A 23,510-nucleotide genomic window follows, 5' to 3' on the forward strand; every position below is an offset into this window, starting at 1 on the left:
GGGGAAGTGAGTCGGCACATATAAGGCACATCACCTCCTTTCCCCGGGCGATGTGGGATCTCACAATCCAACCCCCCTTAGAGGCTTGACTCCCTTGTCGGCACCAACATGTTCATATATAAGTTTAATCTAATAGTTGTTTCCAAAAATATCACACTAATAGACAAAAAAACCATTTTCAATTTAATTGCATAACTATATTTTAGTATACAATAAGAGTAAGCCGATTTCATTTATATAACAATGAACTGATTCTACTTTTATTGTTACTATAAAATGAAAAATCGTCTATTACTTTGATAAAATTATTATCTAAGAGTATTCTAACACAGCAATAGTAGTTGTGCTTACACTTAAAAACAGGAAGAAGAAAAAACAAAACAAAATAATCTTGTTTGGTGAAAAATACATTAAACACAAATTTTGTCTATGAAAGGCAAAGCCTAATCACAAAGAATACTAGGCTCTAAATTTCTGTTAATGATTATATTGAAAACCTAACCTCATCTACAAATTAAGCAGAAGATCGATATTCCTAAGCTACGAGGTGATTACTATGTAACCCCTTTTTTGTACAACATTTTTGTATATGCATATATGAACTATGTGGAACTCATATACATTTCAAGAAAACAGTTTTGAATTAATTATAGCTATTTATGTTGTTAGAACATCCGGAAGATTGGTGGGTGCCCCGAGAATTTTACCACCAACATCAGGAAATGATTCAATTCCGGGTATGGAAGACACATTTCCATCTCTACCAATTTGAATTGGGTACTGCATCAAGTGTCCCTTCAACTCCTGATGCTCTTGGGCTACAAATTGATTCCAGTTTTGTTTGGCTATCTCACAAACACGCTTAGTGCATTCAAGGCTATGAGGGTCTTTAAAAGTATCCTCAAGTCCACCGAGGTGCTCAGCCCAAAGAGACATTCGGTAACCATATACCTGGATTCAACCAACCTGCCTCTATTAAAACGGAACTAATGCAGTCAATCCATAAATTTAGAACTAAATTTGAAGTTAAATATATATATATATATATATATTTTTTTTTTTATTACAAGCATAATATTGAATGTGTGATGAATTATAAGCCTTTTACTAACTTTAAATAGCAAAACTTTTTTATATTCATAAGGTTAGCATCCAACCAATAATAATAATTATTATTATTATCATTTCGTAATAGAGCTGTAGTTTAAAAAAATTATTGTTTGACTTAGTCATTGTTAACAAAAGTTGTTTGGATTATATGTACCTCATTAATAAAACAAAGCATCCACGTGCATTCAATAATATATTTATTTGGAGAACGGTCGCATCTCTTCTCCTTCTGAAAAGAGACCTAGGGTTGTTTTTTTTTTTTTTTTCGTTTTTCATCTCTAAGTCTCGTCCAGCGACTCCCCCAATGGCAGGCTTCTTGCCTTGTCTAGGGTGGTGTGTTGCCGGACGGGGTTTCTTGAAGCTATTGCTCGGAGAAGTTTTTCTGGGGAGGGTTATTGCTCCAGGCTTTGGCATGATGGTAGAGGTTGCGAGTTCCTGTGCGCAACATCTGATTGCACAGTGGTTGTAGTGTACAACGACGGAGCTATGTTGATGGCATCCTAAACTCGTTGGCGACAGGGATTGTGTCTGGCAGCGCAAGTTGTGGCTTGACGGCGCGAAGCATTCAGTGTGGTAGTGGCAGTATAGACCATGCGACGCAGGCGTGGCAGTGTGGTCATGGAGGCATGACCATGGTGGCTTGGATTGGAAGCGATGAAGTTACTGAAGTTGCAACTGTGGTGTGGTGGAGTTTGGAACTGGGCATGGGTCTGCCATGCTTGCTGGGCTGGAGTTGTGACTTTCTTTTGGGCTGCCCTCTTGGGTTTTTTATCTAATAGTTGGTTCTTTTACTTTCTAATAATCTCCTATTTTTTTAGAAAACTATGCAGTTTAGTGTGCCTATTTATCTAGCGCCTCTGCAGTAGTACCAAAGGAGAATTCAAGCTATTTTTTTATGTAATATAATGTCTAATGAGTGGATCCATTATCTATGTACTACCGAGGGTACTATCACACCTTCTTGTCTGTCACTATGTTGAGATGATAGCGGAAGGGTATGTTGTAATACCCCGAAAATTTGTTATTAATTTCTCAAAATTCCCTAGAATTAATAAAGTGTTCGTTAGTACAATTTCGTGATTCGAAGATAGAGCGAAATTGTTTCAGACGATTAATTATTCGAAATACACGTTTTAAGGGGGGTTATGAAGTTTGACTTTTAGACGTTAGGATTTTGTGAAAACTTCCTTCACGAAAATCGTAGAGCGCGTCGATACGAGATTGTGCATATGTGGAACGCAAAAATCAGAGTTCGTATGAATAAGTTATAGCCATTGGAAAAAGTTTTCATTTTGAGATATATAGGAAAAATCCGAAAAAAATATCAGAATCTGGAAACTCCTTTCTCTTCCAGCCCAACCCCATTTCGGTCGGCTGATTTGTGGTGGCTATATCTCTCAGCTCCGACCACCAATCGACACTATTCTTTCCCTATTTCTTCGCCTCACTCCCCCATCTACAACTTTGTAAAGTTTCACAACGTGGGTCGACCCATGTACAACGCAGAAACGCCGAGAAGTGGTGGCGGCGCTGCAACATTTCGCCATCATGAAACCCACGATTCCGGCCAACTCCTGCCAAATTAGGAGGGGAGACCAATTGGGCTTTGTTCTTCTTGCCATGATCTACAAACTAACGAAGTTTCACATCTCAATTCAACCCGAGGAAGATGAATTTTGGATTTGAGCGATTTTGGGCGACTTCGGCCTCTTTCTTTTTGTGGTAAATTTCGGCCTTTAGACTTGAAATTTGACTTTGGTGTAGTTATGAAAGTTTTAATTGGAGTTGAGATGAAGAACTTTTGTGTTGGAAGTTTTGTCAAATTTTGACTTTGGGCAGGCGGAGGCGCGCAGTCGCTGTGGTGGCCGTTTCCGACCACTTCCAGCCATCCCTGGAACATTTTCTGTTCCTCTTTTTATTCTACACATTGATACGATCATTTCAATATATAGTTTGTAATTTTTGGAAATCGTATGAGCAAGTTATGAATTTTCAAAGTTTTAGGGTTTTCAGTTCGATCAGTTTTCGATCCGAGAGGATTCGGCCGTCTGATTGACTTGTAGTTTTGATATGTTGATCGTATAAGTATTCTGGAGGCCTCGGGTGGTCTCAGATGAAGTTTTGCCTCAATCGGCATTACTTTCGGAATTTTAGGGTAAATGGGAGTTCGAAATATAATCGTTTTTGATTCGTGGACTAAGTTAAGATCGTATTGTACTTAGGTGATTGATGGAGCGTATTTGATCCCTTATCTGCAGTGAGAAGATGCAGCAGGAGTTAGAGGTGAGTAAATCTCACATGGTTCATTTACGAACCGAGTTATTTAATTGTCGGAATTGATTGATAATTGTAAATCGTTTTCGAAAATGAAGATTTGTTTGAAATAATATGAACTTAATCGACTACGGTTCATAGGGCTACGACTCACATGTAAAAAAATGAATTTAAGTATAAAATGAATTTCTTAGTTTTAATACGTATGAACTATAATTGGTATTAGTGATCATTCCGGCGTGAATGACTACGTATATGTATATTTACGTGGAATATATATATTGGATTGTGTGACATTGGTGAAGTAATGATTGAGAGTTGATTGAATTGTTATTTCGAGCTTTTCTTTTACAAGCATACAATTATCATGATGTGTTGATTATTATGTAAAAGTGTGTTTTGCTTGAGGAAATTATTTGAGTCAAGTGGACTTTCAAATGTTTGGTTGAGTATCGTTTATCACATTGGTGATCGAGGCAATTATATTGTGTGCTTGAACCTTGGCCAAGGTGACAGGCCACGAATCAGTTAAAACTCTAGTCTGTCTGCCAATGCACTGCTTGGGGGATAACTTTGTGTTATCGTGCTCTTGAGTGCAATGTATTGCTTGGGGGATAACTGTGAGTTATCGTGCTCTTGAGTACAATATACTGCTTGGGGGATAATTTGTGTTATCATGCTCATGAGTATATATTTATAAAAGAGAGTTTTTGTGGTCCTTTCTTTTGTCGCCCATGTGGGACTTTGATTTCGAATGAATTGTGGGGTTGATTTTAGTTACTTTAAATTACTCTTGAGTTGAGTAATTTGAAATGGAATTAAAAGGGGGGATTTCATCGACTTTAGTGTGAGTTGTTTGACTTCTTTATCGATTGTCCTTTTCATTCTAATTGTCGATTTTAAGTGTAATCTCCTGAACTAAACTATACGCAGGGATTACTATGGTTTTGGTTGTATACTTTTGGTGATTTTCTGAACTAAAATTCTATGCAGGGATCACCGGTTTTCACTTAGTATGATTTGATTTGTCACGGGTGTGACATGAGTGTTCCTTAACAAGAAAAAGAAAAGGATTTGTTGTTAGAATTCATCATTGTGTTGACTTATTGTTCTTGAGTTGGAAAGACGTTTTTGTGGTTATTTAAGTTTACTCACACGAGCTTGCAAAAGCTTATCGGATTTGTCGTTTCAACCCGGTGCACTATTCCACGGTGTAGGGTTTATTGTGCAGGTCGGAGTAATAGTCATCGAAGCTGAGGGTCGGTTGCTGTTGTAGCTTGGACGTTGAAGTGTACGTTAGTTTTATTCTTCCGCTGTGTAGTGAGTGTGTTTACTTATTGAATTATCGATCAGTTTAATTTGTAAACTCATTTTACATTAATATGTGACTCTAAAGAATGAGTTCGTATTTGATGTTGGTGAGCTCGGTTTGTTTTATCGCTTAATTTAAATGAAGAATTTTCTATGTGTTTTCTTGTGCTAGTTAAGTTTTGTGTTTCGGATTCGAATTTCTTTATTCTAAATTCAGGGCGTGACATATGTTACGACCACTCTGGCTTGAGATAAATATATTAATGCCCCTTTGGGTTGATTCAAAAAAAAAATTATTAAAATAAAGCTAGGAATAGAACGCACCTCACCCCTTAGACCTAAGAAAATAGGGAATCTAGGATTTCTTTGACTTCTGCCTTGTTTAGAATTCTTTGATCCAATTCTTTGGATCGCTTAGGTAGTTAGGTGACGTGCTCTTTGGTTGGGATTCGATTTACCAAATTGCTACCACAAAATCACGATAGCATTATGGATTGGGGATCGTCAGATTAATGATCTGCAATGGGCTGTTTGGCTCCTTATTGTGCTGCGACATGATCCTGGCATCCATTCTCCCTTGGCTTAGGAATAGATTGCGGTGTCAGCTCTAGCTGCTAACCTATGGTATTGAGTTTCAACATTCCATATTCCTCTGGTTATGGTAAGTAATTCCTTCAAATTCAATCAATTAACGTTCTGGTCTTTTGGCCTCTAGAAGTTAGTTTCACTTTATGGTATGTCCTCCGCCCTAGCTCTTTTAATTTATGTTTGTTCATCAGCTTTCTTCTTTATTCAACCTTATTCCATTTGATATTGGTTACGTGTTATTGGAGTTTGTTGAATGGAGTTAAACCTGCTAGTATTTGTGGTAGTTCTATCCTAATCATAGTTTTGCTTATTGGACAATTTGTTATTAGTTCTCTCATTTCTAACTTAAAAATTGGGACTTTGTATCTACACCTACATATTATTAGTAGACCTTGGAATTCTATCAAGAATAGTAAAGCTGACTTTTGTAGATTAATTTCTGGAAATTACTTGATTAATGAACATGAATATTTTTCAACTACTGTTGCCAAATTTTCTTTACTATTTCTAGGCTCTCAAAAGAGAAACAAAAATATGATCATTGTTATGAATGCAACCAATAACCTTACCAGTGATGACCTGGAACAAGGAAGCTTCAAATCTTAATGTTGTCTCATAAGAGTTCTAATTTAGAATAGCCAAGGTAGTTCCTGGCTAGGCTTTTTAGCACAAATTCAGTTCTATGAAACTGTCTTGACGCTAGATATTTTGTTCATCCTAGATACTAGGATCCCTAACTAGAGTCAGGCCACTAAAATTGCTTCCCAATTTGCTTTTTATTTTGATAAGTTTACTTTTATATACTCGGATGGACAATATGGTGATTTAATACTGCTTTGAAATTATTGCACTGTTAATCTGAATATTATTAAGCATCATGATAGATTTCTGCATTGTGAAGTTTTTGACCCCTTATTAAATGTTAAGTGGTTTGCCTCTTTTGTTTATGCTTACCCTTACAAACCTGTCCAGAACAGTTTGTGGAATGAACTAAAATTACATGAATCCCCAAATAATGATTTTTGGACTCTTATTAGTGATTTTAATAATGTTTGCTCGAATGACGAAAAAAGTGGTGGAAATTACCTTTTTAATATGTATATGCAAAATTTTGTTAGCTTTCTAAATTATATTCAAATGACTTCTCTCAAGGCTGAAGGTATACCTTTCACCTGGACCAATAAATAGAAAGACCACATTTTGATCTATGAGAGGTTGGATAAGACTATAGACAATCTCAATTGGCTACGGCTTTATCCAAATTGCTCTTTAGAGAACCTTCCCATCGTAGGCTCCAACAAGTGTCTTTCAAACATATATATATATATATATATTTTTTTTCTAATGTCTTTCTTATCTTCAATAAACAAAACAAAGTTGTTAAAGTGGAAGGGTTTCAAACCTGGCCATGTGGATGAAGATTTTTTAGAGCTGCCCATGTATGGTGTGGTTGGTAAGCACCCATAGCAATTTCTGTATCCCTTGAACCATCCATTGATCTTTGGTTAATATTTGCAGAACCCATGATTACAAACTCATCATCAACAATCATTCCTTTGGCATGAACATAGATCATAAACCGACGAAACTTTTGGGCTGATGCCTATTAAGAAGAGACAACAAAATTTGTATTCTTCAGATGATTTGTTGCTTGGTGTTAAAGAAAAAAAAATCAAATGAGAAAAAAAACTTACCAAGGTACGATTGTCAAATGACTGATTAGCTTCTGATGAACCTTTCAAAGATGGAGGTTCACGCTTACCAAGACAATAAAAGTTCAAATAATCTTGTGGATGATACTGATCAGAAAGGCCTGCCTCTTTAAGGGCATTTGTAACAATCTTGTACATCATACCCATTGTTTGTGCCTGTGGTAATATGATATCCTTTAAGCCAATATTGGAAAAATAAAAATTAGATTTCACATTAAATATCACAGTTAATGAAATTCATAGTTTCTTATTTTACCCTTTGTTGTATTATGCTATTTTCTTATTATTAAAACGTAACACTTTAGTACAGATAATTTTTAGGTTCATATTCACTCCTATTGCAAATAACTCATCAGATTATAATTTCATGACCTAATTGTTGATGTTTCATAACATAATGTAAAGATTATGTAAAAAAATCAATCAAACTGAGTCCTATTAGTGATCCATTTATATGAAAAGTATAGATGGTCCATCATAATAGTAGTAATTATTGTTAGATTGTCTATAAATTTGATTCAGTTTGATCATAAAGTGATCTCTGATTCAATTAAATCTTTATAGACATGATCTTTAAAGGGTAATAATATGAAATTACATGAATCATAATAGAGAGCGAATATTTTCATTCATGCAAAGGGTGAAACTAAGAATTAACTCTTTAATATTGGCGCAAGCTATAATTCAATAAAGTTTATCATTTTGTATTAATACAATCACCGAGCTTTCAACTTATTATTTGCAACTGCTTATAAAATAAACACATAATTGGTTTGATTCTTGTCTCAAGAAGATCATAACTTATAAAATCTATTTCACCTTCAAATATTTAAGCTTTAAGGAATAAATAAATAACCAAAGTTTGCATATCATGTTGCACCCTTAGCCACATACAATCTCATCTTGCACCATACATACAGCCTAATGTGGAGAAAGAAAAACTTATATGTGCAACCTAACCTTACACCTTGAAAATGAATAAGGAAGTAGTGAACAAAAATTTCAGAGGTCATGACCGTTGCAAGTAGAGATTAGATATGATGTTATACAACCACTAAACTTACTTTAAAAGCTTAAGTTTTTAGCATATTAAAAAAAAAAACACACTTATAAACCTAAAATGATTACTTGTTAAAGGTGATGAGTTTTGAATATTTCTTCTTCGTTATATAAATGGATAAGCCTATAAATGTTACACAAAAATCATGTTTGAAACTAACAAAATGCGAAATAAGTATTTTATAGTTTCTTTAGCATCATTGTATGAAGTGAACTTAAACTTAAAAATTTCTTTGATGATAATAAGACATTTAGTTTTTCAATAAATAGGCCAGAGACCAAGATCTCACAAACGTTTATCATCATCTCACCTGCCAATATAAAATTTCTTGAACAGACGAGGTGGTTGGAACACCTTCTGGCCACATAGGTATTACTATATACACTGAGAAACGTTCATTTGCCTTGATTTTGCTAGCTATTTTCAGAGCTAGTTCCATTGGGACCAAGTTATCTGCACCTATAATATCATTGAGATATATCTTCAAACTGTAGTGTAAATTGCCAAAAAAAAAAAATAGAGAGAGAGAAGAAAAGTTTCAAAAAGTTCTTTTAGTGTAAATAAGATATGCAATGAAAGTATAAAAACTCGGATTTTGCATCTTCAACATCAATAAACTTAAATTGAGATTTTATCATGTCTTGATAAGAGTACAAAATTGTAGAGACCAATCAAACTTAATCTTGTGTTGATATCAAATTCAACCTTATTTTACACAGGCAAAACCGGAAGAAATAGAAATTGGTAGACAAAGGACCTAAGTTTAGACAACTGAATCAAATTCTCTAATTGTTAAGAAACTAAAGTTAAAACGTGTGTAAGTCGAGGCGCACGCACACATACACCCACACTATTATTTAAGAGAAGATCCCTCGTCAACCAAAACAAAAAATTTTGACAAAAATAACGTTAAAAGATTTTTAAAAAAAATTGAAAATGGTATCATGAAGGATAATTGTGATAATTTGAAACTAAATTTTAATTCCATAAATAACAAAAAATAACCCACTTTATCTTTTCTTTTTTCCCTATAAACTAACTGTTTCATCACATTCATAGTATTGGAAGAGTTCTAGTGTGTGTGTGTGTGTGTGTCAAATATTTAACTTATACACAAATTGTAATACACCAAGGTTCCAAAAAACGCTAGGCACTAGTTGGGCTGTGGACATATATGGGACTAGCGCCCCGACGCCTAGGCGGTTTTGTATTTTTTTAATTTTTATATATTATATGATGTGTATATATATAATGGAAAATAAAATAAGAGGAGGAAACTATATATATTTAATTAAATTATTAAATTTTTGTTTAACTAAACATTTATTTGATTGAATATTTAGGGTTTAGGCTATACACACCCTACTGTTTACTCATTTCACCCTACAAGCAATATATTTTTCATAAAAACCCTATTTTACCCATGAATTAAATAAAAATTATTTAAAATGTATTAATTTAAAATTAAGGGAAAAAAATAATTTATCAGTGACCCAACCCTTTTTCCAGCCCAGACTTGGTCGATGGCAATTAGCAGCTTCACAACTTAAAATCTCAAACTCAGAATTAATGGTAGAACAAGAAGTAAATCACCCATGTGTGTATCCACTACCATCATCTACATGGCTCTTATCGGATCATTTCTATTTAATTCTTTTCTCTCATGCATAGGGACAACAATCCTTGCTGTATGTCTCTATATTCAAGTGAACAAAGAAAACAAGGAATTTAAGGGTTTAGCACCAAAGCTGGCTTTTGCAAATTTTTTTTCTATGCAATGTGCTGCGTTTGGTGATCATGAATTTTTTGAGATAAATTAACATCTTTGTCCTGCTTTGATACTGTTTATTTGAACAATGATCGAGAATTAGATATGATCGGTGATATATATGTATTCGCTATTGCAAGTTTGCTTACTTTTATTTGACAAACTCAAGTTATACAGACCCATGTATGAAGAAATAATAATAAAAAAATAAAATTATTCAGAGTTCTATTGTAATAGAGAACAGATCTTAATCCAACTCTCTCTTGTTTATGTTCGTCTATTAGGAGATAATAGAGAAAGGAAGGATCCGGCAAAATCGCTGGCGGCGTAACAGAGTTGTTTCAATGGCTGAATTTTTTTTTTTTTTTCTTTTCGTTTCTAGCATTAGTTTTTATTTATTTTATGCTTAACTGAGGGGTGAAATTGGATATTTTGATATAAAATTATTTGTAGGGAAAAATAAGTAAACAGTAGGTTGTCAATAGCCGCACCCCTATAATTAATATAGGAAACATTGAACCAGTATTCAATTATGCTTCTAACACTTGCCATCTACTCATCTATCCTTTTTCTCTCTCTCAACAAACAGCAACCACGCCTTTATTCTCTCTCTCAACAAACAACATATCAGAATAAACACCTTTCTTCCTCTCTTACACAAAACCAATGGCCACCACTCTCCACAGTCTCTCTCATATCTCTCTTCATCAATTTTTCTTCTTTTTCTTCACTGTTCAATCTCCTTGTGAATAACCTCACAAAAAGAAAGTTTTAGTTCTCAAATTTCAAGACCTTGTGATTTTTCAACTCCTCTTATCAGATTCAATATCATGGTTTTCAGTTTTCAATCAAGGGCACTGAGAGAGCTGGATTTCAGTTTTGAATCAAGGGGTTGCACTTGTTTCGAATTAGATTCTCATCCTCATTTTGATTTTGATGAGAATAATATATATATATATATATATATATATATATTCGACACCCGGCGCCTAACGCCCAGGCAGAGCCGCCTAGGACCGCCCAACCTCTGCCTAAACGGCCTAATATCATCTCTAGTACTCAAAGTGCATTTGTCCCAGGTCGAAATATTCAGGATAATGTCATTGCAGATTTTGAAACTGTTCATAATATTCGTGTTCAATAGATAACTAGGGAGCCAAAGATGGTGCTAAAGTTAAAAATTAGCAAAGTGTATGACCGTGTGGAATGGACTTTCTTAGAAGAAGTAATGAAGAAGTTGGGGTTTGCGCATCAGTGGCTGACTTTGGTAATGAAGTGTGTTCAATTAGTATCGTTTTCTATTCTTTGGAAAGGACAACAGGTTGGGCATTTCACTCAACCTAGAGGTATTCGTCAGGGTGATCCTCTGTTCTAGTACCTTTTTCATTTCGTCTCTGAGGGTTTATTGATAGGAGCATTTTAATGCGACGTTTGAATTGTTATTTCCTCATATTTACTTAGTTATTTCCTTAAATAAATCCTTCTTGTTTAGGAAAGTTTCCATCTTTAGAAAGTTTCTATTTTTAGTAATTTTAATAAAAGTTTCTATTTTCTAGGTACCTTGGAATAAATGGAGCTGAAATGAGCTGAAATGAAGAAATGGAGTTTTCCTGGTCCGACTAGGAATCCCAGTCAACTCAAGAATCCTGATGAGGCTAGGAAACCTGAAGGCATTAGGAGACCACATGATGACGTGGGAGATATTTTGGGAGATTAAATCTGATTTTTGCATGGGAAATCAAGGAGATTACGTTGAGAATATCAAGGGAGAATTTCAAGGAAGAAAAGGTTCAAAACAAGTCCAGATTCGTTCCTCAATTCCCTAAAGATATGTTGGCTGAAATTAGAGAATAAAATCTGCAATTTTAATGTGAAAATCAAGAGAAAATCAAGGGGAGGACATTAAGGATAAAGCCATGGAGAGATTTAAGGGAGAAAAGGTCCAAAATGCGTCCGGATACATTGTCTAGGTTCATGCCTAGATATTTGGCCGAAAATGGTGAATAAAATCATATTCAATCTTGGGAAAATCAGCAATAATATATTTGGAAATATTATGGATTTATTTTGGAGCTTTTTGATTGGTTAAGTGACATGGCAGAGCTGACGTGGCATTAATTCATTGGTTGGAGCTGTGTGGTGCAACCAGAAAATTCCTTAGAAATTAAATTCATGAAGCCTTGCCTTCCCCTATATAAACCCCTCTATGCAACACCACAACACCTCTCTCCCTTAGAAAATAAACATCAGAAAAATTCTCTCCATTCTCTAGTCTTCAGAAGCTCTGCATCTCAACCAAGGAGGAGAAGAAGTCATGCAATACATCAAGATCTCATCTACCTTCCACCTTTGTCTCGTCCCTAGAAGATTGCTTGCTTTCAAGGATCTTCAAGTTCTTCGTCTCAAGGCTTGCCATCCATTTGTCACGGTGTATTTCATACTTTCTTTTGTTTTCCTTTGTTTGATTCGTAGAGTTATGAATTCTAGTTAACATAACGTTAATGGCAAAGTTTAAAGCCCATTTATATGTTTTGAAATAAAGTTGTGATTTCTATATGTTGATTTTTATGTTGCTTATGTGAGATTGCTTAATTGATTTTGTTTTATAGAAAACTTTTATATGTATGTGTTCTTTGGTGGCCAACTTAGGATATATGCATGTAATTGGAGCTAGATTTAAGTAGTGAAGGCTTTGGACAAAAGTCGAAATCAATTAAGGAGGATTGCAAATAGATGAGCTTTTTCATATTAGGTTGTGCACTTTGGTTGATATCCTTTCTTTGTTTTTCATGCGTTGAATGTGTTCTTGATTAGCTAGCTTTCTAGACTATGATTGCATGTTCAATAGGTATAATTTAGGTGCTTTCACGTAGATTAAATATCGAAAGAAAGTAAAATATGGGAAATCGTTTGTTTTCTAACGTTTCACATGGTCAACTTTTTTCTCATGACATAGATAATCAACTATAGGAATTGTAATTGGATTTCATTCATATGATTGTGGTTTTGATCTTTATTCATTGCGTTCCACCCTTGTATATATGCCATTTATATTTATTTTAATTTTCAATTTAATAATTCTTAAACCCCCCCTTTTATTTCGTTATTTGTTTATATTCTTTTTGTACATTAATTTATACTTTTATTAATTCTTTATTTGTTTTTACAATTACAAGTGTACCCTCAATCCCTGGTTAGAACGATCTCTATTTACCATATACTAACGATGACATTTTCAGGGTTAAATTATACGCTTACTTTTAGCATATCATTTATCGGGACTACTTCATCGTGCTGACGATATGGGTATGTTTCATGGGGTAAGAGTTGCTCCATCTGCACCTTCTCCTCATCTTTTGTTTGCTGACGATAGCTTATTATTTGTGAATGCTACTGTCCAAGATTGTGTATCTTTGAAACAATGCCTTTTGTTGTATGAGAGTGCTGCAGGGCAGCGTATTAATTTTCAAAAGTCAGCTTTGTCCTTTGGTCCTAATGTTCCTGATCAAATGAGAATAGATATATAAGAAATTTTGAATGTTTTGGTAATGGATTTTAATGAGAAATATTTGGGGCTCCCAACAACAATTGGTAGGAATAAGAAAGAATTTTTCCGGAAGAGGAATGAAAGATTGGATATTCATTTACAAGGCTGGTAAGGGCAGTTCCTCTCTAAAGCGGGTAAGCTTGTTTTAATTAAAGCGGTGGCTCAATGTAACGTCCTGAACCTGAATTTACTGGTTTACTAGTCATTTGGACAGTAAACGGCAATTATTTTCACTTTTACTTTGTTTCGATATTTTTAGTGGCTCTAAAAGTTGATTGTTTGTTTGGGTCAGAATTTGAGGAAACTTTCTTCATGAAAATCGTAGAGGACGTTAAACCGAGCGCGGACATATGTGGTACATAAAAATTGGAGTTCGTATGCGAAAGTTATGAGCGAAATACGAAAGTTACTGTTCATAGTAAGTTTCTATAAAAGGTGGGAACTACTGTGGTAAGTTTTCATTTTCAGAAACTTACTGAACCATTTTTCAATTAGTGTGTGCAAGAAATTCTAGTCTAAAGTGAGTCAATTTTGGTAGGGAAAAAATGGTGCTGCTAGAGGTATTCATTGATGTATTTGGGAGCGATTATGTAAAAGGAAGGAGGATCAAGGCTTAGGTTTTTTGGGACCTAAGAGCATTTAATCAATTTATGCTCGCAAAAACAGTTTAAAGAATCTTTTGGGGCAAGCCTTCTTTGGTTAGTGAAATTCTGCAAGCAAAGTATTTCCCTACTACTTGTTTCCTGAATGCTTCCTTAGGAACAACACCATCGGCAGTATAGAGAGGTCTATTGTGGGGAAAATAGGTCATTGATCATGGAACTAGATGGCGGATTGGCAATGAAAAACAGGTCAGCATTAAAGGTGATTGGTGGTTACCTTCTCCTACTAGTTTTAAAGTTGTCTCCTCTCTTACTATACGGTGGATTGAAAGGTGAAAAATTTGTTTACGGATTCAGAAGCCTGAAATGTTCCTTTAATTAAATCCTTGTTTCTTACACATGAAGTAGAGATGATTTTGAGGATGCCTATGGGTTTAAGATGAGTCTCAAATAAGTTGGTTTGGTACTATACAAGGATCAATAGTTTAGGATTAATAGTTTTAGTGTGAAAACAGGTTATTGGGTGGCGTGTTAGTTAAAATCTAAGAAAAGAGATAGTGTTGCAGGGTGTAGCTCCTCTACTATTTCGATTATTTGAAGAATATGTGGAGTCTAAATGTCCCACACAAAGTCAAATTGTTACTTTGGAGAGCTATTCAAAGTTTTCTTCTTTGTGGTCAAATCTTACAGAAACTAAAAATAACACATGATGCATCATGTTGGCAGTGCGGATTTCCGTGTGAGTCAACTATCCATGTGTTTTGGGATTGTCCTAAAGCTAAACGTGTCTAAAAGTTAACTTTCATGAGTGACGTTGCAAAACCTGGAATGAGCCCTCCTTTGTGGACCTCATCTCTCATGTGTTTAGTACTGCTGTTGGGAAAGATCTGGAGCTATTTGGCTTTCTTATCTGGTGGCTTTGGATAAACAGGAATCTACACCGTCATGGAGAGAAGATTCTAAAATCAGAAGAGCGGGTTATTGCTGTCGAGGAATGGCAGATGACATTTTTTGCCACAAATGTCAAGAAAGCATAACCAACTTTGGTTAGAGGTGCGGTACAGTCGGAGGATGCCGGTGGAGACCGCCAGGTCTGGGATATCTAAAATTGAACTTCGATGGAGCCACATATGTTAAAAATGGAGTTAGTGGAATAGGTACAGTGTTTCGGGATCAACAGGCCAAGCTTAAAGGTGCTTTAACAGTCCCTCAGGTTGGTAACATCTCTCCGTGGGAGGTAGAGTTGTTAGCTTTGCTTCATGGACTCAGGTTTTCCTTGCATGTTGGTTTCAGTAAACTGGAAGTGGAGGGTGATACTTTGATAGTTTTAAATAGTTTACGTGATAATAGTGATGATCTTAGTTCGGAGGGTCATATTTTAGATGACGTTAAACAGTTATTTCAGTCTTTTATTAGTTGTAGTGCCTGCAAAGGAAGCATTGAAGTTGAGTCAACCTATTTTGTGTTTGGAGTTAGGGCCTAGTTAGCTCCATCAGTGTGTTAGTATGGACTTCGAGTGTGAAGTTTAAAGTGGACAGAGTTTTGTTGGAAGTTCTTATTCCCATTCTTATTATAATCTTCGTTTATTAATGAGGTTCTTATTTGATAAAATAAAAAAAAATAAAAAAATTGTATTTCTAGTTGATGAACATGGATTATGGTGTTTTTATCGATCTTTATAATCACTCCATCTCTAAAATATAAAAATAAATAAAAATAAAACTACCTATCTCTATCCAACTAAATTTGATTAATTACTGTAACAATATGTGTCTTTGTGTGTGTGAATCTTTTGAACAGAAAAACTATGAGATTATCAATAGACTGAATGAATGTTGATTGTGCCATGAAATCTAACTTCGGTGTATTAATTAGTAGTTGAAATCATATCCATGACAACAATAGAAAATAGATTGTAATTTACCTGCATGTTTGTATGTAGGCCAATAATACGAAGATCCAACAAAATACTGATTTTCAATGTATATAAAGTGTTGAGCTGATCTTATGGCCTTGATATATGCAACATGGATACTCTTGTCAATTTTTAAATTCTTTCCGCAAATAAGATTCTGCAAGAAGAGAATATTGGACTACAAGTGTCATTTTCATGAGTTGGTGAATGATTAGTTGATTATTATATGTTATTTGATACCATTTTATAACATAAAAGTTAGCATGTCAAATTATTATTAAACAACAAAAATCTGATAGAAATGAACTAATCATGTAGATAATTGCTAATATGAATGCAAGAATTACATAAACCTAACTAGTTCTAACCTGAACCTCAGCATCTTGGACACCTTTTGGAAACCCCTTCACAGAGCCTGAATCTATTGACCTGAATACCTATCATATAAGAGTCAAAACTGACCACAATTTTTGTATATTTTTTTCACAAAAGAGTAGATAAGTATATACCATTAGATCAAGTTAACCATTGCAACTTTTTTCTTTTTACCTGTACATGCCAGTTTTCACGATCTTCTTCATTGCTAACACGCACTTTTTCATCACCATTATGATCAGAAGTTGGAGTGACTATCCATGAGACACGATCTAACCTTATCAAGGCATCATCATGCTTATTAGTGACTTTTTTCAGTTTGAAGTCACGCTTTTTCGCTTTTTTCCATCTTTGCTCAAAATTTGTTAATATATCATATGCAGCAGGACCCTCAACTTTACAGTGTAAATCATGCCAAGGTTCTCTTGGGCCATAAGTGTTCGTCTGTAATGTTACAACAAATACAATTATTAAACACTACACATTATAATTTAGAGAAACTAGAAAAAACAAAAAAGATACAAAAAGTTTGGTTAGAATAAACTCAATTTAATAATGATGTTGATTATGAAGACTTAGTACATGAAATAAGCATAAACAGACATTTGAATTTGATTATAACTACTTACAGGAAATGTAGGGTTATGAATATCATTTTCAAAGACTGTGTCAAGTTCACGAAATAGTCTATGCTCAGGAGTATCATATCGGCCATCACATAAATCAAGACCACCAATGAAAGCAGTTATTTTCCTGTTACTCCCAGAAGCTGTGTCAAGAATCACACACTTCTGATGATGCGTAAAAAGAGTTCCCACAACCTGAACTAGAGGAATAATCCAATTAGATCAGTGTCTGAATCTAAATCCAAAAGAATTTTATAAACTATAAGAGTGACAAATGTTTCATTAATTCTAGTATCAAAACTGGTTTATATCTACAAAAATAGATGTTCCTCACCTGTTGCTTGAAAATGCTAAGTTTATTGCTTGCATAACGAGGAGAAAGCACACAATGAACACTAGAATGTTTGAAAAACTTTTTTGTTTCCTCATCATGTGTTGCCATGACACCTTCCTGCAATTAAGCTAGTTATCATTTTATAAAATAAAACAACAACAACAATTGTAATAAATGTATATGTGTACTATTTTGTCGGCTTATCTCAAAACACAAGCTGGATAGAAATCACTATATATATGGAAAAAAAAAATTATCAAATTGTCTTGTGAATTTATCATAATTTGTGAAGATAAAGATCTTCAATATCCTTTAAATAAGCTGTAGAAAATCTCAAAGGAGTTTGTTAACTAGATGACTATTTTTTTTTCATTTAACCGCTTAGACTACACCCACTTCATGTCTATAGAGAAATTAATTTGCTTTGAATTAAAAAAAATGTCATCACATAGTTGAGAAAAGTTTTGTTGTATCCATTACTGTAGTAAGCAACATAGAATTTACTTTTTCTAAATTTTTATATAAAATTGTATAGATTAATAGAAATGCATATAATAAATACTCTAATAAATTATCTAAAACTTTGAAGTAGTGTTAAGAAATTACTGTTTTTAATAGAAACTTGTCGTGCGAAGTTTTATCATCCCAAATTAACAAAACAACCCGGATCCCTTCTTGCGACTTATATTTTAGCAACTCTCCGAGTTCCATTTCTCCTCCAGAGGGTAGTGGCTTTGTTGGTTCCCTTACAAGCTTGACACGATGGTATACAGACCACCCTATAATATATATAAGATGTTGAGCTTCCAAAATAGCATGACATATTTCTTCCCAACATTTTCTTTGCTGAAAAACTGTACCACCATCTAGTAAAATTTCAGGTAACATATCATGAGGTACATGAGCATCTTGATATAAAGTGACACTCCCTCCTTTGCGAAGTGGAAAATATGTATTAGGAACTCCTTTATATTCTGGCCCAACACCAACACCATTCTTATATAGAGGGTTGTTTTCAACTGGCTTAAACTGAACAGAAACATGCAATTCAGGAAAAGGTTTCAAGCAATTTCCAGGATTACCAATGATGGGAAACCAATCATTAATTGTATTTCCCGAAATGATTTTATCAACAGATATTTCAACTACTCCAATAAGTTCAGCCCCAAGAACATCATTATCCTTAACATGAAACTCCACCTTCATAATAGGGTGAGCAACAGGCACACAGAAATGTTCTTCCCATGAAGGATTTTCACTATTTGAAATTACTCTAGTCTGAGCTACAGTAGCTCCTGCTAGGCAAACAGAAACATAAGGGTCACTTGTAATAGTTGCAGGCCGTTTTCCAGAAAGAGCTTTAGTAGTAGACCGATTTCCAAAAGGAGCAGAGCAAGTTCCAAACATGGTAAAACACTTTCTTATTCTTTCTGAAGGTAAATCCATATTTGGAAGAGATTTAGCTTCTATAATCCATAAATCTAGCTCACCATGCAGGATAATATGTTCTTTAGAACTCTCACCTTCATTTGTTGGGGTTGGAGATTCATGGTGATCCTCATTCCCCATTTTCATAGGTGAACTTGAAACAATAAATGCTTTTGCAATTTTTATGAAGCAAATAACAGATTTGGACACATCTCACAATTGCAAATATAGGTCCGTCATCAATCAAAATTCAGGCTCATGGCACGAATGCTTGTTATAATAAAGAATCTTCCTTTGATGCTTAACTCAACTGAATATGATTATATTCGGTCCATTAACACATGAACCTCAGTACAACTCATAAGTGAGAAACTCATTATCCTCGTATTAATAACCAACTATTGATAAGCCTGAAGTGTGACTTGCTCTATATCCATTGGACATCATAACTTGAAAACAACATGTTTGCTGAATTGATTTAAGAATGAATGATTTCTGCTAAACATATCATAAATATAAACTATATCAGATCAAATTTGAAAAATATACTTAACACATGCATATGTGTGTGAACATTTTGATAACTACAAAGAAATAAATTTTTAATGACATATGTACGCAAGTAGTACATGACTAATTTAATCTAAAAAATAACTCAAGGCAAGCAAACATCTCCAATTTGTAACCATTAGACGTTCAAAAAAATATCTATTAAAGCAAGGTCAATTCTGAGATTTTGAGGCCTACTAATTATGATCTACATTAAAACGACTAGGGATATTTGGTGGTGCAAAAAATAGATATATTACACTAAGTTCCAAAAGTAAATAAACAACAGTGAAATATTGAGTTTTATTCTATATTCAAATTTTCATTGTTTGATAAAAGAACCATCTCCCCTAGTAGGTGTTTTCTTTTTTCTTTCTCTAGCACCGTCAAGATTTAGCAAAAAAAATAATGAGAAACTAAGAAGGAGAGAGAAAAAAAAAAACTGGCAGGGACAAAAATATAAGAAAATAAAATTCAAGGAAAATAATAAAAAAGAAGAAAATAAAAAAGCTATAAAACTTGTAAAAAGAAAAATAGAAGGAGAGTGACAAAGCAAATCTAACATAAGATAGCATTGCCAATTAAGAAGCGACTTTGCCAACTAAATTAGTAATGCTATTTAGTTTTTATCAACTTCTTTTACTAAATAACCATTTCAAGCTAACTACAAGATCAGAGGTCTTGAAAAATTAGAGGCATGGTGCGGCTACACCGCTCGAACCACCCAGGATGGCCCTATCTGCAAAACATGAAGTATTGCAAATCTATACATATATATATACACACACAAATATACATACATACATACAGTCCTTCTTGGCTAAAGACGTCCTTACCTTAGCTTAGGAACGAATTTCCAGTTTTTGACCACTTTTCGATCACAAATTCACATCTTAACCGTTTTTAGGTCATAATGTATAGATCACTTCTGCAAATTTTCAGCCAAATTGATGATCGTTATGGTATCAAACTCGATTAAACCAATGAACAAACCGAATCTGTCGAACTGGAACAGTTCGTGTTCATTACTGTAAATTGCAGTTTTGAATGCCTTAACGATTATCAATTTGGCTGAAATTTTGCAGAGATGATCTATACATTAGGACCTAAAAACTAAACGGTTAAGATGTGAATATGTGATCGAAAAGTGGTCAAAAACAGGAAATCCATTCCTAAGGCTAAGGTAAGGACGTCCTTAGCCAAGAAGGACTGACTCTGTGTGTGTGTGTGTGTGTATCCTATCCAGAGCGAGGTTAGGGTTTATGGCCACTTTTCGGTCGCATTTCCACATCTCGACCGTTTAGTTTTTAGCTACTAATGTATAGATTATCTCTGCAAAATTTCAACTAAATTGATGGTCGTTAAGGCATTGATAACTGCCTTAAAGCTAGTACGGTTTAGGTTGGACAGATTCAATTCGTCCATTAGTTTGGCATTAATTTTGCAGAGATGATCTGATATATAAATTTCAACCATTAATTTGGTTGCAATTTTGCAGAGATGATCTATACATTAGTAGCTAAAAACTGGATAGGATCTGATATATAGATTTTATCCAGAGCAAGGCCTCACTTTGAAATTTCATAGCGAGGTTAGGGTTTAGGGTCACTTTTTGGTCTTATATCCACATCTCGACCGTTCAGTTTTTAGGTACTAATGTATAGATCATCTATGCAAAAATTTCAGCCAAATTTATATATCAGATCATCTCTGCAAAATTTCAACGAAATTAATGGTTAAAATCTATATATCAGATCCTATCCAGTTTTCGGTCGTATTTCCATATCTTGACCGTTCAGTTTTTAGCTACTAATGTATAGATCATCTCTGCAAAATTTCAACCAAATTAATGGTCGTTAAGGCATTGATAACTGCCTTAAAGCAAGTGTTTAGGTTGGACAGATTCAATTCGTCCACTGGTTTAAGTGAGTTAGGTACCTTAAAGATCATCAATTTGGCTGAAATTTTGCATAGATGATCTATACATTAGTACCTAAAAACTGAACAGTCGAGATGTGGATATGAGACCAAAAAGGTGACCCTAAACCCTAACCTCGCTCTGAAATTTCAATGTGGCCTCGCTCTGGATAAAATCTGTGTGTCTGTGTGTGTGTCTATATATATATATATATATATATAGAAGTTAATTGTCTCATACTTATAATATGTCTTTATCCAAAACCTTCCAATATGCTATTAGTACTTAGTATCATTGTGTCAAAGTTTCATTAGTTTAGACACAATAAGTAGGTATTCTAAGTTCGTAAGGAATGTTAGATACATTCCTATTGAAGTTTTTGCTATATAAGCCATAGCTCAAAATTCACAATATGTTATTATACAAAATGGATGAATAATAAGGCAAATTTCTCTTTTTGCAAAACTATAATTGAAATAGATAGCAGTTGATCAAACAAATTATGTAGCAAAACATGTGAAATTTAATGAAAATGAACCATTTCAATAATTTTATAAAAGCATATACTGCTTTAAGAAAATAATTTATAAGTTTTCTCTCAGAATCTTATACAACATGAGAGTGATTGTTTCATGAAAATAGAAGAAACTAAATAAGTTGGAAAACAAAAAAGAAAAAACATGGAGACAAACAAACTTAAAGCCAGGGACTCAATCCTCAAATGTTTACAAAAAAGTGAAGATTAGCCAACCAAAAATTCATAGAGCAATAGCCCTCAAAATATGAAAAATTCATCAAAAGATTTATAACCACTTCAAGAACAACAAAACAAAACAAAAATATAAATTAGATTCAACGAATAATAAGTGTAATGCTGATGATAAATATAACAAAATTGAGATGATATAATTCTGTTTCAACAAGAGGAGAAGCCAAGTTTAATTCACCTGAGCATAAGAATTTTTTTCCTTCGGTTTGGATCATGAGAGTAGCCAAAAAGCTAACGAAACAGAGAGAGAGAGAGAGAGGCGATATTGGCTGAAAATTTATGGAAGTGTTCTACTTGCTCCATATCTGCCTCTTTTCCACACAAAACGACCACCTTGCAAGCCTAAAATAGATTAATAACTGAATAATATTCCATGAAAAATATAAAACTTCTTATAAAAAGAAAAGGAGATGTGGAAATTTCCGAATAAGTTTTCTTCACATATGACATTTGACCCGTGATTTATGTAGTTTAACGACAAAGACAAAGTCTAGAGCTCTAAAGTTTAAAATCTATAACCACTGCAAGTGGCCTAGTGGTTCTTGCCTAGTTGGGTGTGCTCCCCAACCTAGGTTCGAACTCCGAAGCTGTCAAAGTGGCCAGGCACTGTGCTGCAATGTACAGTTGGAGCATTTCATATGCGCCGAAGGGGTTTATCTTGGGCCTAGGAAGCTTTTGGGTTCCCCTTGACAAAGTCAAAAAAAAAAAAAAAAAGTTCAAAATCTATATCACAAGTAATTGGGTAAATATTTACTATCTATACATTGCCTACCAATCCCCTAAAACTTATTGTTAAAGAACCCAAGTGGTGTTTTTAGAAAGCAAACCCTAGGGTTTGAGTGGAGAGTGGCGGTGGATTCTTCTAAGGATCCTCTGATCGCTTAGCAGGGGCGAGGCAATTCGCCGTGGGTTTGTGGTGATAAGGGCACTGGCAGTTTCATTGCTCGTGTTTCGCTTCAGCGTTGGCCGGTGTGGAGAAGACCTGCGTCGATGTGCGTCTTCGACCTCAGATCAGTGCTGCATCTGGTCCAACAAACTGGAATTGATGGTTTTGTTGTCTGATCGGCTATTGTGCCGATGGGGTAGACCACCAAATGTCAGCACGGCGAGCTTGCTGGCGGTGATAGGGACGGTAATATTGTATGGTTGAGGATGTCATCACCTGGATGGTTTGTCGGTGACGACGCGATCTGGGATGGAGGCATTGCAGGGCGTGCTGATTCTAGGTGTGTGGCGATCAGAGGTGCAGCAATGGGCAGCGGCGGTACCGGTTCTCCGTTTTTGCGCCAGGTCCTGCCTTGACTGGGTGCCCATATCAGATTTTTGGGTGCCCAGTATAAGGTCGTGGGCTTGGGGGATGGGCTAGCTTTGGGCCCAAAACAAAGCCCAGTGTTTGGGCTTGAGTTCTCCACAAATTTGGATTTGGGACCCGAGAGGTGTTTTGGGTACTCGTTTGCTCAAATGTGTTCTTATTATTTTGGGTGTGTTGTGCTTACGTGTAGGCATATTGCTCATTGCTATATTCTATAAAAGATCTCTGTATAATCACACTGTGAGTACCACAATTGCGTGCCTGGCGAGCAGTGTTAATTGTGCTGGGACGAACATAGTTTTGAGTCATCTA

The 23,510-nt window shown here is 34.8% G+C and overlaps 1 protein-coding gene across 4 annotated transcripts; it reads right to left on the minus strand.

The window, feature by feature from the left end:
- Positions 1-408: 408 nt before the first annotated feature.
- Positions 409-22,202, minus strand: LOC112177931 (phospholipase D delta). 4 transcript variants are annotated; one of them, XM_024316166.2, is made up of 11 exons: positions 22,065-22,202; positions 17,829-19,145; positions 17,223-17,339; positions 16,892-17,083; positions 16,437-16,706; positions 16,256-16,324; positions 15,897-16,044; positions 8,366-8,514; positions 6,978-7,151; positions 6,686-6,886; positions 409-951 (listed from the first exon to the last, which is right to left on the minus strand). In XM_024316166.2, exons 2-11 carry the CDS (start codon positions 18,795-18,797, stop codon positions 658-660), a joined length of 2,583 nt encoding a protein of 860 aa, XP_024171934.2. In that variant the 5' UTR covers positions 18,798-19,145; positions 22,065-22,202; the 3' UTR covers positions 409-657. The 4 variants fall into 4 exon arrangements, with proteins under 4 accessions (XP_024171934.2, XP_040366452.1, XP_040366453.1 ...); XM_040510518.1 differs by having other exon boundaries at positions 6,978-7,169; XM_040510519.1 differs by having other exon boundaries at positions 6,978-7,169; positions 17,829-19,148; positions 22,065-22,148.
- Between the last annotated feature and the right edge of the window lie 1,308 nt (positions 22,203-23,510).

The sequence above is a fragment of the Rosa chinensis genome, chromosome 7, assembly GCF_002994745.2.
Source record: "Rosa chinensis cultivar Old Blush chromosome 7, RchiOBHm-V2, whole genome shotgun sequence".
NCBI classification, from domain to species: Eukaryota; Viridiplantae; Streptophyta; class Magnoliopsida; order Rosales; family Rosaceae; genus Rosa; species Rosa chinensis.

What these genes read in the sequence shown, in the direction of transcription:
- LOC112177931 (XM_040510518.1), bottom strand. Translation starts at nt 18,797, where the DNA reads ATGAAAATGGGGAATGAGGATCACCATGAATCTCCAACCCCAACAAAT. An exon ending in GTGAAAACTGGCATGTACAG is followed by an intron (nt 16,325 to 16,436) that starts GTAAAAAGAAAA and finishes CTTATATGATAG; the next exon opens with GTATTCAGGTCAATAGATTC. An exon ending in ATCTTCATCCACATGGCCAG is followed by an intron (nt 952 to 6,685) that starts GTTTGAAACCCT and finishes GGTTGAATCCAG; the next exon opens with GTATATGGTTACCGAATGTC.